Genomic DNA, 14,920 nt, shown 5'->3' with positions numbered 1-14,920 from the left:
TCCTCTGGGTACGAGAGAATGAGCCTCTTTGGGGAGATCATTCCGGGTGTTCCTGATTCTGTCTGTTTGTGGGACCAGCAGAAATGGAGGACGTGTGTGCAATGCTCAGCATCCTCCACTACCCAAGGGGTGTCACTCCCCATAAGCCCTCAGGTGAGCTGAGGGGCCGCCTCATGCTCCCCTGTCCTCAGGGAGCATTCGACCCGGTCTCGAATCCTGGGACAGGGAACTCGTCCATGTTTTGAAAATAGAGATTTTGATTGGGATAATAGTAGATTTACACGCATGTGCAGTAAATCATGCAGAGGGGTCCCTTGTACACTTTGCTCAGGTTTGCCCAATGGCAACATTTTGTGAAACTACAGTATAATATCACGACCAGGGCAGTGATGTTGATACGACCCATCGGCCTTATTTAATCTCCCCAGTTTTACGTGCACACGTCGCGTCTGTGTGTAAAGTTCTGGAGTTCTTCATCACCTGTGCAGGTTTGCGTGTCCACCGCCAATCAAGACACAGTTCTAGCACCACAGGGGTCCCTCCCGTTGCCCTTCTCTATCCACATGTGTCTGTCCACATCCACTTTTTTGCCTGCAGAGGGCAAGGCCCCCACCACGATACATACATACATACATACATACATACACACACACACACACACACTCACACAGTCGGAAACACGCAGGCCTCTGCTTGCTGGGTGCTCCAAAACCCTAAATCATTCCCACCCCACATCCTCACTAATCACTGCCCGGCAATTTTAGGGGCTGCTTAGACACAACATAAAATTGTTACATACTTAATAAATTATCTGCTGGAGTTTTGTAGAGGATGGATCTCAAGGCCCCTGTGATCTGTGGTTTTGGAATTCCCTATCCCCACCCCGACCCCTCTGTAAAACTCAGGACATTTTCTGGGTTTCAGGCTAGATACTCGAAGGTTGCCCCCTTCCACCTCCATCACTTGGAGGTCTAGCCTAGGAATAGCACCAAGATCTTCATAGGAAATGAAAGCTAGTTGGGCATGGACAGAGGCATACTCCCACACGCCCTGGACTGAGAACCACTTCAACTGGTAATGTTTTAAGTATTTTAAAGTATTTTTCTCTTGTAAATTCCCAGAGCCTATATGCCTAAGTGGGCAAGCCAGAGGGGATGATGTAAACAGCAGCCGTCAGCCAACATTCCCATTTCTTCTGTGTTTTCTGCTACTTTTCCTCAATCTCTAATGTTAAGATGTTAGGAGAAGGACGGATTTCTGAAGCCCAAAGCTGTAGGCTTAAGAAAACCGGTTGGAGAAATGGCTGCCACCTTTTCCTGGACCACCAAGTGCGGCTCTGGCACTTAAAGAGGCGAGAGTCTCCAGGCACTGATGGGGTGACATGAGCGATGGGAAGTTCCTGCTGGGAAGTCCCCTGAAAGAGGGAATGAGGCTCAATTAAAAATGCTTTTAAGGGCCGGCCCGGTGGCTCAGGCGGTTAGAACACCGTGCTCCTAACTCCGAAGGCTGCCGGTTCGATTCCCACATGGGCCAGTGGGCTCTCAACCACAGGGTTGCCAGTTCGATTCCTCGAGTCCCACAAGGGATGGTGGGCTCCGCCCCCTGCAACTAGCAACGGCAACTAGCAACGGCAACTGGACCTGGAGCTGAGCTGCGCCCTCCACAACTAAGACTGAAAGGACAACAACTTGAAGCTGAACAGCACCCTCCACAACTAAGACTGAAAGGACAACAGCTTGACTTGGAAAAAAAGTCCTGGAAGTACACACTGTTCCCCCAATAAAGTCCTGTTCACCTTCCCTAATTAAAAAAAAAAAAAAAAAGGAAAAAAAATGCTTTTAAGTTGTAGACATTGAACTTACAGTAATCCCTGCACACAGGCAGCTGCCCACTTACAGGGAAGGGAAACTGCCCAGACCTGCCCCTGGAATTAAAGGGGTTCAGCATGAAGAGACTTGAGGCTCAGGCCAATCACAGTAAATTTCAACCTGCTTGTGCATAAGACCAGAGGACCTCATCAGCATTTGTCGGATTGTTTTTGAGTACACTTAGTGTTTGCTCAACAGCCAACTTTAAAATAACAAACTTCTGAATCTAAACTTGATGATAAGCTAGAAACTGCCTGTACTTTAAACCAAAGTCACTTTTTGTATCAAAAGTTCATTTTGCTGATCTCTAGATAAACGATAATCATTCCTCCTGCTCCCTACCAAGAGTTGTTCCTGGCAGGGTAATTTCTCCCTAAACTTATGATAAATCCATTAGAATTTCCTCTTATTTTAGTAAAATTGACTTCGTCTTGGACAGAAAAAGAAGCATGAGGACAAAACATTATTATTGTTGTTGTTTTATCATTATCATGACTGCTGCTATGAGAGTATCAACACTAGCCACCATCTAATGGATGTATAGTTTGCCAGTATTTCTGGATTTCATCCTCATGAGGAATCCTCATACCCTCAGGGAGAGGTGAAGGGTGAACAATGGTAGAGGAAGTGGATTTGTAGCTTGCTAAACATTTATATCTAAAGGATTTTAATTAAGATCAGCCTGGGGCAAGTCTCTGGTAGTGTCATAGGGCTCTAGCCTCATTCTTCTATTGAATATTTTTATGAAGGACTTGGATGAGGGCTCTGGAGATCTGATAAAATCGGTGAATGAATCAAAGCTGGGAAGGAGAAGTCAGTGGATAGACTCAGTTGTCAAGAAGGCTCTGCCCTGGAGGTAGATCTCCTTATCCACCTTAGGGAAGGCCCCCTTTCATTCTATACCTGGCAGGATGAGCTTCTCTCAGCTTGCCTGATGGGTTGAATAATCTGTTGATAGGTCCCCTCCCAACACCTGAGGCAGAGCCAAGCCTTTGTCTTTCCTGGTGCTTCCCATGGTGCTGGTTAGGAGTTCGAGAAGCCATCCCTCTGCCCAGAGCATCCTTGCTGTTTCATCCCTATGGGGCCTCCTAGAGGGCACAGACTGGGCCTGGCATGGAGCAGGGGTTGGATCTGAGTCTCCGGCCCAGGAAGATTCCATACAAAGCCAGTTACTGGAGGCCCCAGAGCAAGCCAGGCAGGCATAGGTAGACACATGTGACTATGAAACTTGTTGCTATTTCATGTTCTGGCTGTTTCCCCATCTGTAACAGGGTTCATGATACCCTCTGTGGAGGGCGGATGGTGTTCCCCAAAGATACCAGGTCCTAATCCTGGAACCTGTGAATTTTAGCGTATATGGAAAAAAGAGTCTTTGCACATGTGATTACTTTAGAGGTCTTGCGATGGGGATGATTATTCTAGATTATCTGGGCGGGCCCTACATGCAATCACAAGTGTCCTTAAAAGAGAAAAGCAGAGAGAAATTGGACGCACAGAAGAGAAAATAATGAGAAAGTGAAACAGAGATTTGAGGATGTCGGCCTTGAGCACATATTACAGAGATGGAGTCACAAGCCAAGGCAGCAGCTACCAGAGGCTGGCAGATGCAAGGGACAGATTCTGCGCTGGAACCTCTGGAGAGAGTGTGGCCCTGTTAGCGCCTTGGTTTTTGGTCCAGGGTACTGGTTTTGTATTTCTGCCTTTCAGAACTGTGAGAGAATACGTTTCTGTTGTTTTCAGCCACCAAGTTTGTGGCAATTTGTTACAACAGCCACAAAAAAAAACTAAAATACCTGCTTCCTAGGATTCTTTAAAATAACGGTTCTACTGAGATGTATTTCATATACCATTCCATTCTTCTATTTAAAGTGTATGATCCAGTTTTTTTAAAGTATATTCACAGAGTTGTGCAACCGTCATCACACTCAACTTTTTACCCCTAAAAAATTCATTAGCAGTCACTCCCCACTTCGCTTAACTCCCCTAACATTAGGAAACTGCTAATCTACTTTCTGTTTCTATGGATTTGCCTATTCTGGACATTTCATGTAAATAGGATCAGATAGTATGTGGTCTTTTGTGATTGACGTCTTTCACTTAGCGTGATGTTTTCAAGGATTACCTTGTTGGGGCGTGTATCAGTGCTTCATTCTTTTTATTGCCAAATAACAGTCTATCGTGTGGATATAACACATTTTGTTTATCTATTCATCAGTTGATAGACATTTGAGTTGTTTGTACTTTTTGGCTATTATTAACAATGCTGCTATAAATATAATTTTATATAAACATATTTTCATTTCTTCTGGATATATACCAAAAATGGAACTGCTGCTAGATCATATGGTAACTCTATTTTTAACCTTTTGAAGAACTGCCAGACTGTTCTCCAAAGTGGCTGTATCATTTTCCACTCCCCCCCAGCAGTGGATGAGGATTCCAGGTTCTCCGCACTCTCACCAACACTTATTACTGTCTGTCTTTTTAATTATAGTCATCCTAGGGGGTGTGCAGTGATATTTCACTGTGATTTTGGTTGGCATTTCCCTAATAACTAATGATGTTGAGCATCTTTTCATGTGCTTGGTGGCCATTCGTGTCTCTTCTTTAAAGACATGTCTATTCAAGTTCTTTGCCCATTTTTAAAAATGGTTGTCTTTTTGTAGTTGAGTCTTAAGAATTCTTTATATACTCTGGATTCTTATCAGATACACGATTTCCAAATATTTCCTCACATTCTGTGGATTGCCCTTCAGTTTTTTGGTGTTGCACAAATGTTTTTAATTTCAATGAAGCTGAATTTATCTATTTTTTTTCTTTCGTCCCTTGTGCTTTTGAGAACAGAATGTGCAAATACCTGTCCGGTATTTGACTCCAGTGCCTGGGACATGGTGGCGCTCTTGCCCCTCTTCTCAGGCCAGTACCCAGGCCACTCAGTGCAGAAGAGAGCAGGTCCTGTGGCCCCCTGGGCTGTTGTGTGACTTATCTGCAGTCTGACTCGTCCATTAGGCCCAGGGGTCACAGTGCCAGGGCCTGCGATACAAAAACTTTTTTTTTAAAGATTTTATTGGGGAAGGGGAACAGGACTTTTATTGGGGAACAGTGTGTACTTCCAGGACTTTTTTCCAATCAAGTTGTTGTCCTTTCAATCTTAGTTGTGGAGGGTGCCGTTCAGCTTAAAGTTGTTGTCCTTTCAGTCTTAGTTGTGAAGGGCGCAACTCAGCTCCAGGTCCCGTTGCCGTTGCTAGTTGCAGGGGGCACAGCCCACCATCCCTTGCGGGACTCCAGGAGTTGAACTGGCAACCTTGTGGTTGGGAGCCCACTGGCCCATGTGGAAATCGAACCCGAAGCCTTCGGAGTTAGGAGCATGGAGCTCTAACCGCCTGAGCCACCGGGCCGTCCCAAAAACATTTTAGTTTTAATCAGAAGAATAGAACTTTTAGGTCAAAGGAATATATATAATACATTCTTGTTTATACCAATGCAGTTGTAAAATATATTTTTTTCTTTTTTTAAATGAATGAAAAGGCACATGGCAGCAAAAATGCTACAGCCATAAATCATAATACAACCTGTCCCCTGTCCCTGGAGAGGGGTCTGCAGTGGGGATGGAACAGCACTAACCGCGCCACCGTGTCACAGCCTGCTTCCCCTTTACCCAGCTGCCTACCTTCCTGAGGGGCCAGCTGCGGCTAAGAGGACAGCACCTGAGTGGGCACTGAATTAGGGACTTTGAGCCCCTCTACTCCAGTGCATTAAGACAGTTTCCAGAGCAGCAGTTCAGATGGGGCAGGCTGGGCCCCAAACCAGTCCTACAACTATTGTTATTATTACTCTTGTTGTTTTCATTGTTTTTATATTCTTATTGTACGCTGCTGATTAAATGTCTTTCAAATGTCAGCTCTCCCTTGATCTTTGTAACAAGGCTACATAGGTAGAGTGGGCATATTATTCCCATTTTATAGGTGAGGAAAGTGAACCTCAAAATATTGGAGCTATTAAACTGCAGCGAAGGGAGTGGAATCCCAGGCTTCTGATCTGTGTGTTACATGTACATGTTCCCATTGGGGTGACTTCCACGTGGAGTGAATGGGGGATTCATCCCACGCATCAACTCGCCAAGGTTAATTAATCAGGCTGGCAGCTACGGACTGCGGGAAATGGCAGATATTTTATTTCCTAGCACCTTAGCCATGAAATAGATGAGAGGTCAGCCATGCCTGGTGCCTGTTGCTCTCTGACAGAACTGCTGCCTGCCTGCTCCACTTTTCCTCCCCAACCCCACATACAGCTTCTCAGAAAAACTACTTCCTACGGTTTAGTACAGCAGGCAGCTTTTTCGTGCAGTTAAGAATTTTCATGATTCAGGTTTGTGTGACATCCCTGGCATTGAAAGGCAAAAGCACAGCATGTGCAAAGCACTCTGTCCTCCTTCAAGTCCCTTTGGCCAAGAAGGGAAGAAGGGAGCACTACTGTGGGCACACAGGGCCCTGGGTGAGCTTGCCATGCCTGGTGGGCGCACCTGGGGTCTCCATCCTTGGCAACGTAGGACTCAGTCTCTTGCTTAGTGATCAACAAGCTAACATAGGTGTGGGGACAGACAGACAGGAGAATGGTGGGGGAGGCTCTCCCGCGAAGATCCACAAATCCTCCGGAGGACCAGCCCCCATGTTGATTTGTCTCTTGAGGTCTCAGCATAGGTCACCCCAGGGTACTTCGGGGCTGGAGAGGGAAATCATTTTAAATGATTTCCAACACCTTGAGGCACACTTTGCACTTTAAAATTCAGTTTCTTAATAATTTAAACTAACCCACAGTGACAAAAAGTGGATCAGTGTCTGCGTGGGGGCTGTGGGTATGGGGAGAGAGGTGCAGAGAGAGAAGGATTGCAGAGGGGCGCAAGGAAACTTGAAGGTGATATCTATCATCAGAGCCCAGGGCAGTTCGCTTCAAGATATCCCACACTGGTACATTGATGATTTCAAATTAAAATCCCTTGAAAAGCGGCAGGAGCAGGAGGCTTTCTCTGACTCTCCTCTGTCTTCTAAGTGGAGGAAGTAAATCTCCAGGATGGGTGCCCTCCTTGCTCCTCAGGGCTCAGAGTCAACCTTATCACAAGAGTTTTAAAATCCACGGTGAAAAGCTTGTATAAACAAACCTTGTAAAGCCTTTACTAATGTATTACCCAAGCCCAAACCTTGCTTAGATTCCTTTCTAATGAGCACTAACTTTCTTTGTCCTGTCAATTTCGCAGAAACTTATTGTTGTTGGGGTTTTGTTTTTTGCATCTGAAAAGTCTGAAAAGTTGCCTGATTCAATCATTTCTTTGAGCCTCTTTTTATGATCTGAGTATTATATTGTGGTTTTCCCATGTGCAAGTATTAAATTGGGTTTTCACCTATTAACTTTATCTTATGTCAAGTTTAGTATTATTAGTCCAGCTGTGATAACTAAAGAAAGGTAGAGGGGGAGAATTATGCCCTTTCCTGACAATATGTTCACTTTCTTAATTGTGGCTGTTGTGTCATGGGGTATACTTGTGTCAAAACTTTTCTAATTGTACCTTTAAATGTGTGCCATTTATTATACATTATGCCTCAATAAAGCTGTTAAAACTTTCAATTTCTTATTAAAAATGTAAAAGATAATATTGAAAAAGGTGTCACATCATTTAAAATGGAAAAGTATGGAAAGGTTTACAATTGAGGGCCCAGCTGCCAGCTTCTACCACTTGTACCCCCACCACGGATAACAAGAATTATTTACATTGCTGTAGACTTTCCAAAAGTTAATGTTTACCTTCACTGATTGTAAAAGATCCTAGTCAATAGTAAATAGCAAGTCAAACAAAGGTTTACATACACTTAGAGCAGGGGTGTTCAAACTTTTTTCAACGTTTTTCACCAAGGGCCATATGCAGTAAAATACACAAACAGCAGGGCCACTCACTCGAGGTGAAGTACATATTGCCTCACCTGGTTTATTTAAATAAACTAAATATATTTTTGGAATTTGCTGCGGGCCAATTAAAAATGGATTGCGGGCCACAGTTGGCCTGAGGGCTGCAGTTTGGACACCGCTGCGTTACAGAGTCAGGTAGTCCCTAGGAGAGCCTGCCAATAATGCCCAGCCTTGGAAGGACACACTAGAATCCTTTTGGCCTATTTTCAATTTTCAGATACTCTTTCTTACGTTATCTATCTGTTCATATCCTTGCCCATTTTTCTATTGTACTGTTGATCTTATCTTCTTGATTTCTGAGAGCTCTTTACATATTAGAGAGATTAGCTCTTTGTCTATGATATGAGTTGTAAATATTTTTTTCTGGTCTGTAGATTTTCTCCTGACTGATTTTTTTTTTCCAAGGTAGACTTTTCATGGAGTAGAATGTATCAATACTTTATTTTATGAGTTCTGATTTGAAGTCATAGTTAAACAAGCCTTTGCTATTTTAAGGTCATGAGGCATTCTTTCACATTTTCTTCTAGAACTTTTGTGGTTTCATTTGTACCTTCAGATGGTTGGTCCATGTGGAATTTATTCTGGTGCATGATATAAGCTGTAGGATATAGTTTTTCTGCTTTTCTTTTAAAACATTAACACTTCTTTTTGAAATAAGGCCTTTCTTTTTTCTGCTGTTGTTCTAAAAGTATTAGCATTGTGTATGAAACAATGACTAATTTTTAGAAATTTGCTTTGAAACTTAGAGGCAAAGGGTGGGACATTTGTCACTCTTGTTTGAATGTCACTTTGAGAAGGAAAAGTTGCTTACTCTGCAGTATGTAAAAGTTACCTTTGAAGCCAACATTTATTTTATTCATGGTGTGTCCGTTTTTTCCCTGACAAATCAAAATTTGGTAGATGGGAGGGGATAATTTCCGGCTTGTGCACACATTGCTCTTCAACAGCTCTTAGCAAAATAAGCCAGAAAAGAATTGTTCTCTAGCTGGAAGCCATCACTTCTTGTACTTGTCCTGAGGCCGAGAAGTCTTGGGTTTCTATCCTTCTGGTTCAAGTCTGACTTAGCTTTACCATGTGGTAGGATTATAGAGTAGCATTTCAGAAACAATATGGCATGCTGATTTACGATGACTGGGTAGGAATTAGCCAGAAGAAAAGGGGGAAGAGTACTCCAGGCAGTGGAATAGCACCGGCAAAGACACAGATATGTGATGTGTTCTGGGAACTATAAATTCCAGCAACCAGAATGTAGGACCAAGGAGGGCAGTGGTGAGAATGTAACAAACCTCCAAACCTGTAGATAATTTTTATGAGTTTATTTGAGCCCAAACTGAGGACAGTTGCTAGAAAGCAAGATCTCACATGCTCTAGGGAATGACAGTTTTGCAGTTTCTTTTATGCTTTTGGAATTCAGGAGGGGACATGAAGAAGATTACATGAAGGTGGGAGAAAGCAAGGAAGAGATTGGCTTACAGGATAGTTAACAAGATCACGTGCTCTCTTGAGGGTGGTTACCTATTACAGATGTTGAAATGTGTGTTAACGTAGATTCACAGAAACATATCTATGCCTGGAGAGGTTTCTCATCACATATCTATGCCTGGAGAGGTAAGCAAGCGTTGGATGGTTAAGGATTATAAACTGACTTTCTCTGGAGAGCAATGGGGAGCCACTATGTTACCAAACTAGAGGGGGTTCATTTGCCTGCATGCATCAAAGCCAAATGAGACATGAACAGGGGTTTGCAGCAAAGAAAATAAAGGTTTATTGTTTAAGGAAATTGCGTCAAGCCTGGAGACACAGGCGAGCCAGGGCTCAAAGCCCTGGCTCCCAACGGCCTCTAGAGGATAGGTTATATTGGGGAAACATCATTAGTCATGGTAGCTAAGGGAGTTGGGGTCCTGGACCCCACTGATGGGTCAGGGCTAAGGTAGGAGTGAGTTGATCATTGCCTCCAATTTAAAGCTAAAGTTTATTGTTTTCTGGCATTTTCAGAAGGTTTTTGAACAAAACAGTTGCTCTAAGCCAAATTCTAATCATCATGTTCTAGAAGGAGCACACATCAGGTCCTGATGTCAATCTTGGCCTCCTTCTGTCATCCTGTTGAAGGGGATGTGGCCAGTAGGGTTATTTTGCCTTCATGGGTCTGGAGCGGAAACCAAACTGAAGTCAAGATGTTACATTTAGTTCGACCAAAACTCTATTTCTGTGATCAACAGACCTGAGATTTTGTTCCTAAGACTGTTTTTTGCTGAACAGACTCTGATATCCTACGGGCTTCAGGTTGTGGTCATACAGCATATGCAAAGGTGGGAGGATGCGGAAATGGGCCAGGGTGCTATTAGACTAGACAAGGCCAGTTTGAATCAAGGAGAAAGTAAAGAGAAAAAGCTATTTTAAAGAAGTGAAGATTTCACTTAAAATTATAAGGTCTCCCTTTTGAACCTGCAATTTTCTGGCAAAGTTAGCCGGGTTCCGTGGCCCTGCCAGGAAAGGTGGGAGGCCCAGACTTAATGCTGTGCGGAAAGAGCCCCCTTGGGGGAGGGGCAAAGGCAAAGCAGAGGATCTTGCTGAGTGTCCAAGGAGAGAAGCCCTTTGAATGGAGGTTGGGCAGAGGGAGGAGCCCTCTCACCCTGCCAAGAGAAGGGGCTCCCAAACCCAGGCGAGACAGGCGGGTCAGAAATGCTGAGGCAAATGTCACTTGTGCCTTTTTTCCCCTTAAAAACTAAACAAAGCGGCTGTGTTCAGTGGCCCCTCAGGAAGGCCAGTCATTTCCTGAGGAGATATCAGGCCAGCCCAGGCATTGTTTCAATTTCCAGCAATGGCTGCTATTACCTGAGCAGCAGCACAGCTGGTTTCTCTGCTGTCCTGGGAGAAGTTACCAGAGTGTTTTCTCTGCTTTTCACAGGGCGGGTTTCTCACCATTGGTGCGCGGCAAGTGTTTTCTGCCCCGGGGGCATGGCGCAAAGGCTGAACTAACTGCCCAAAAGTCTTCACGCTCAGGATGCAGCTGGGGTGGGTCCAAGAGGGCAAGATGTGGCTTGGAGTCCTGCTGACACTTCTGCTCTGTGAGTTTTATTCTCTTCCTACATCACTTAAACTTGCTAAGAATCGAAGCTAACGAAACCAACATACTTATTCTGTCTTTTCCAGGTTCAAGCCTTGAAGGTCAAGAAAATTGTAAGTTGTAAAGTTTCTACCTAGCTTCATTATGTCTTTCTGTGATTTTTAAAACTCATGTCAAATTGCTTGGGTTAATGTTTACAACAATTGAGGGGGGAAAATATTCCAATTCAAACCTAAAGTGTATTGCTTTCTGGCATTTTCAGAAGGTTTTCAAACAAAACAGTTGTTCTAAGCCAAATTCTAATCAGCATGTTCTAGAAGGAGCACACATTTTCTAGATTCTAGTGAACTTTTATATGTTAGGATTGGGGGGGAGTATTATTATAAAAAATGTGAGTGATTCTATAATTAGTCTTTTGTTATTCTGCCATAATTTTCTCATTGTCATATTCTATGCCATCCCCATTTTTTTAATTCACAAATGAAATATAATCAATTTGTTGGATTCATGAAAACACAACATAGTTTGAATTGTTACAACTTTTTTCGCCTAAAAGATTTAAAACAGGTAATTGGATTTCATTTCCCATCCACCTGTGATGCTATAGTCATACGTGCAGTATTTTATGCTTCTGTGTACCTTTGAAGTCTGGTTTTTCATCCACTTTAGAGCTGATTTTGAATCTTTAAGATAAGCGGGTTTTGTTTTGCTTCATCTGGGTTCACGTGAAGGACAGGGCTTGGCTGGGTCTGTGGGGAGAGCCCTCAGAGCAGGATCCCCTTTGGCAGAAGTCGCTTCAGTCGGTAAAGAATGTGGGTGACTGGATTGCAGACAGTTGTACAGCTCTTAGGAGATGATGTACGTGGATGATGCTGGTTTGTTGAGCCAGGGTTGGAGCAATGGCTCCAGGACAGGGAGGGCTAGTGTGGCTCTTGGCAAAGCTGGTCTGCGGGTCTCCCGTTCAACTGCCCATGTGCTTCGGCAGGCATTTGATCCCCATAGCAACCCAGAGAGGCAGGCTCTCCATCATCATCATCCTCATCCTCATTCACTGATGATGTCTCTGTGCCTCAGAGAAATAACTGACTTGTCCAAGACAGCCAGTTGGCAGGGTATCGGCACTCGAACCTCCCCTACCCAAAACCCACCTATCTGGCTCCCTAGGCCTGACTCAACTGAACACTTTTATTTTGTCTCTTTGAGCCCTTTTTCCAATCTGTAAAGCAGGGATAAGAGAATCAATCATAGAGTTGGTGTGAGGATGAGATTAAATAAAAGGAAGTGGTGGTCTGCCCAGCACGTGGTGATTAATAAATAATGGTTTACTATCTGCAGCCCTTGTCCTCCCCACCTCACAGCTCTTGCACCACCCTCTGTCCACTCCAGCCCAGGCCCCCCAGCTTTTATCCTGACCACACCCTGCTAACATTCATGCCCCTGGGCTTCTGTGTCTCTTGCTCTAGACATCCTGTTTCCCAGGACCTGCAGTCTCTCCCATCTCCTTTCCCACCTCAGAAGGAAGTAAATCGCTCCCTTCCCAGGGTTCTTAGAGAAAGGTCTTTGTACTTTCAGGGAAGACCTCAGAACTGCAGGACTTACAGCAGGAGACTGTCCCACGCTTCCTCAGACCTCCTTCTTGTCTTATACTAGAGGAAACTGAGGCCGAGGGGCCATGAGGTATTTGGGCATGGTCAACACTCGGAGTTAGCTGAGTAGGGGCAAGGATCCAGGTCTCCCTTTCCTTAGGTCACCCAAGACCATGCTGACAATGCGTTTGACATGCATAACCTACAAGCTCGTGCCATATAGCCTGCTGTCTGTGATCAAGGTGTCTGGTCAGCCTTGGCCCTCCTCACTCCTTTAGCTCAAGCCCTCCCCCGCCCCCTCCCCCCTGCCAGCCTGCCTCAGGAGATGACCTCAGCTCCATCTTCACCTAGAAAACAGTGCTGTCTGGAGGGAACTCCCTCAGCTTCCCGCCCTGCCCTGGCTGCAGGCTTATCTGCCTCCCCACCCTTCCTCCCAGCTTCCCTCCCACTTCAGAAGAGATGTCTGCCCTGTGCTGCCCAGGGCCAGCCTGTCCACCTGGGCTCTGAGCCCAGCCTTCTCATCACCCCCGGGGTCTCACTCTATCATTTACCAGCTTCCACCCCGCTTTTAGTATCTCTCCCCACCCCCACCCCCATCCTTCTGGCTCTTTCCCCTTAGTCTATAAACAAGATTGGTAGCTCTTATTTTTTTAGGAAAAAGGAAAATCACACACAACCCACACCCCTCCATTTATCTTATGTCCCCTATCTATCCACTCCCTTCCTCAGTCAAACTTCTCCGAAGGCTGGTTTATACTCACTGTCTCTGCTTCGTCACGTCTCAGTCACCCCTCACTTAGCAGTCTGGCCGTGGCCCCCACACCTTCCTGCACTGGAATCCTCTCATGGACCAATCCTGTCATGGTGCCAAATGCCATGGACACTCAGCCATTAGCTTTGCATGAAGCCTTCTAGACCCTCTTCCCTGGTGTTCTTTCACACCGCCGATTAACCCTCCTCCTTTCCCCAGGGGACAGTTAAACTTTCCTAGGGTCTCAACTCCCTCCATCGCCTGGTCTCTGCAGACTCCCTGGTCTTACCCTCTATGGAGCTCGAGTCCTCTCTCTACACCTCCACATACCCCCTGTCAGTGGAGCCCTGGCCTCTCCCCTGAGCACCATGCGGGGCAGTAGGTAACATCTCCTCCTGGTCATCTCCCAGGCCCCTTGAAGCTGGCCTCACCACCATGACTTTTTTCTTCGCCCTTATCTCCTTCTGGCATTGTCTACTTTAGTTGGTGGCACCTATATCCTCCTGGGCACTTAATCCAGGAACCTTATCTTCCACTCTTTGACTCAACCTCCAGATCCAAGCAAACAAGTCTTTTTTTTTTTTAAATTATAATAAAATACATACAACATAAAATTTATTTATTATTAGTGATATTTAATACATTCATAATGTGCAAACATCACCACTGTGTAGTTCCAGAACCTTTTCATTACCCGCCAAAATAAGTCCTTTTGCATCCACTAAATATTTCTCAAGTCTGCTCCTTCCCTTCATTCCCACTGCACCTGCCCTACGTCAGACCTCATCACCCTTCACCTGAGCCCCAGTTCCAAGCTGTTTATAGGTCTCTGGTCCCTCCTCCCAGCCCACAGCGATCTTTCTAAAGCTCTGGTGTCATCCTGTCACCCCTTCCTGAAGACCCTCAGGACAGGGCCCAGCGTGTCAGCAGAGCGGGCAAGGTCTTTTGTTCTGTCACTTCCTACCTGGCCTGCTTGGCCCCTCCAGCTCCACACTCTGGTTCCTGTAGCTGTCTGCGCCCGGATGCTTTGATTTCTCATGCCCCTGTGCCCCGGTACATGTTGTTCTCCTGCCCGAATGCCCCTGTTCTTGGCCTGGTCCAAGACTCGGTTCAGGGGTCATTTCCTTCAGACTTTCCTTGGCCTGTCCTGGGCAGCCCTTCCTCCTGGTGTTTATATCACTGTCCTCTAGTTATCTGGGTCCCCACCAGCCTGCACAGTCTAGGACAGCGGGGACAATTGTGTATTTATTTACCTTGTAAACCCAGCACCTGGCACAGCTGCTCGATAAATGTCTCACTGAAGGGTGCCCGAACTGAATGAACTTGGAGATGCTTGCGATTCCTATGAAAAGATGGGCCGGCATGCTCTATGCTGAGCACCAAAGTCCAGCGGGGACGCCATGCTTCGAGGCTCCCTGTAATTTTCCTGACAATAGTGGGTGGTTCCTCCTTCTCTCCCCACCACCTTTTTTCCTGAGTCATTTCCAGGTTGAGGGCCAAGTGGCTGACTGAGTCATAATGTCGCATCTTCCCAGGGCTCATCAGCATCCGCTGACAGGCGGCTAGAGGCCGAGGGAAGCAGGCCCTTTCATTTTGTGTCTGGGAATTTGGCACTGTGGTCCCAGGTGGCCCTCTCTGTGCTGGGGTGACTTTGTTACTTCAGATTCTCCTCCATCAGCCTTCATCT

At 45.4% G+C, this 14,920-nt stretch overlaps 1 protein-coding gene across 2 annotated transcripts in view; it reads left to right on the top strand.

Annotated features, from left to right (window-relative positions):
- The first annotated feature begins 10,426 nt into the window (after nt 1-10,426).
- The window catches only part of PECAM1 (platelet and endothelial cell adhesion molecule 1), a 49,846-nt gene continuing 45,352 nt past the window's right edge, over nt 10,427-14,920 (top strand). The window contains exons 1-2 of one of the 2 annotated variants that reach the window (XM_081029382.1): nt 10,427-10,897; nt 10,983-11,009. In XM_081029382.1, the coding sequence (XP_080885508.1) occupies nt 10,834-10,897; nt 10,983-11,009 (91 nt within the window). In that variant the 5' untranslated portion in view covers nt 10,427-10,833. The remainder of the gene's footprint in view (nt 10,898-10,982; nt 11,010-14,920) is intronic. The other variant, XM_081029383.1, reaches the window with a different exon arrangement.

The sequence above is a fragment of the Rhinolophus hipposideros genome (assembly GCF_964194185.1).
Source record: "Rhinolophus hipposideros genome assembly, chromosome: 20".
NCBI classification, from domain to species: Eukaryota; Metazoa; Chordata; class Mammalia; order Chiroptera; family Rhinolophidae; genus Rhinolophus; species Rhinolophus hipposideros.
The sequence above is the reverse complement of the archived record's forward strand: the minus strand, read 5'-3'. Positions and strand labels throughout refer to the sequence as shown.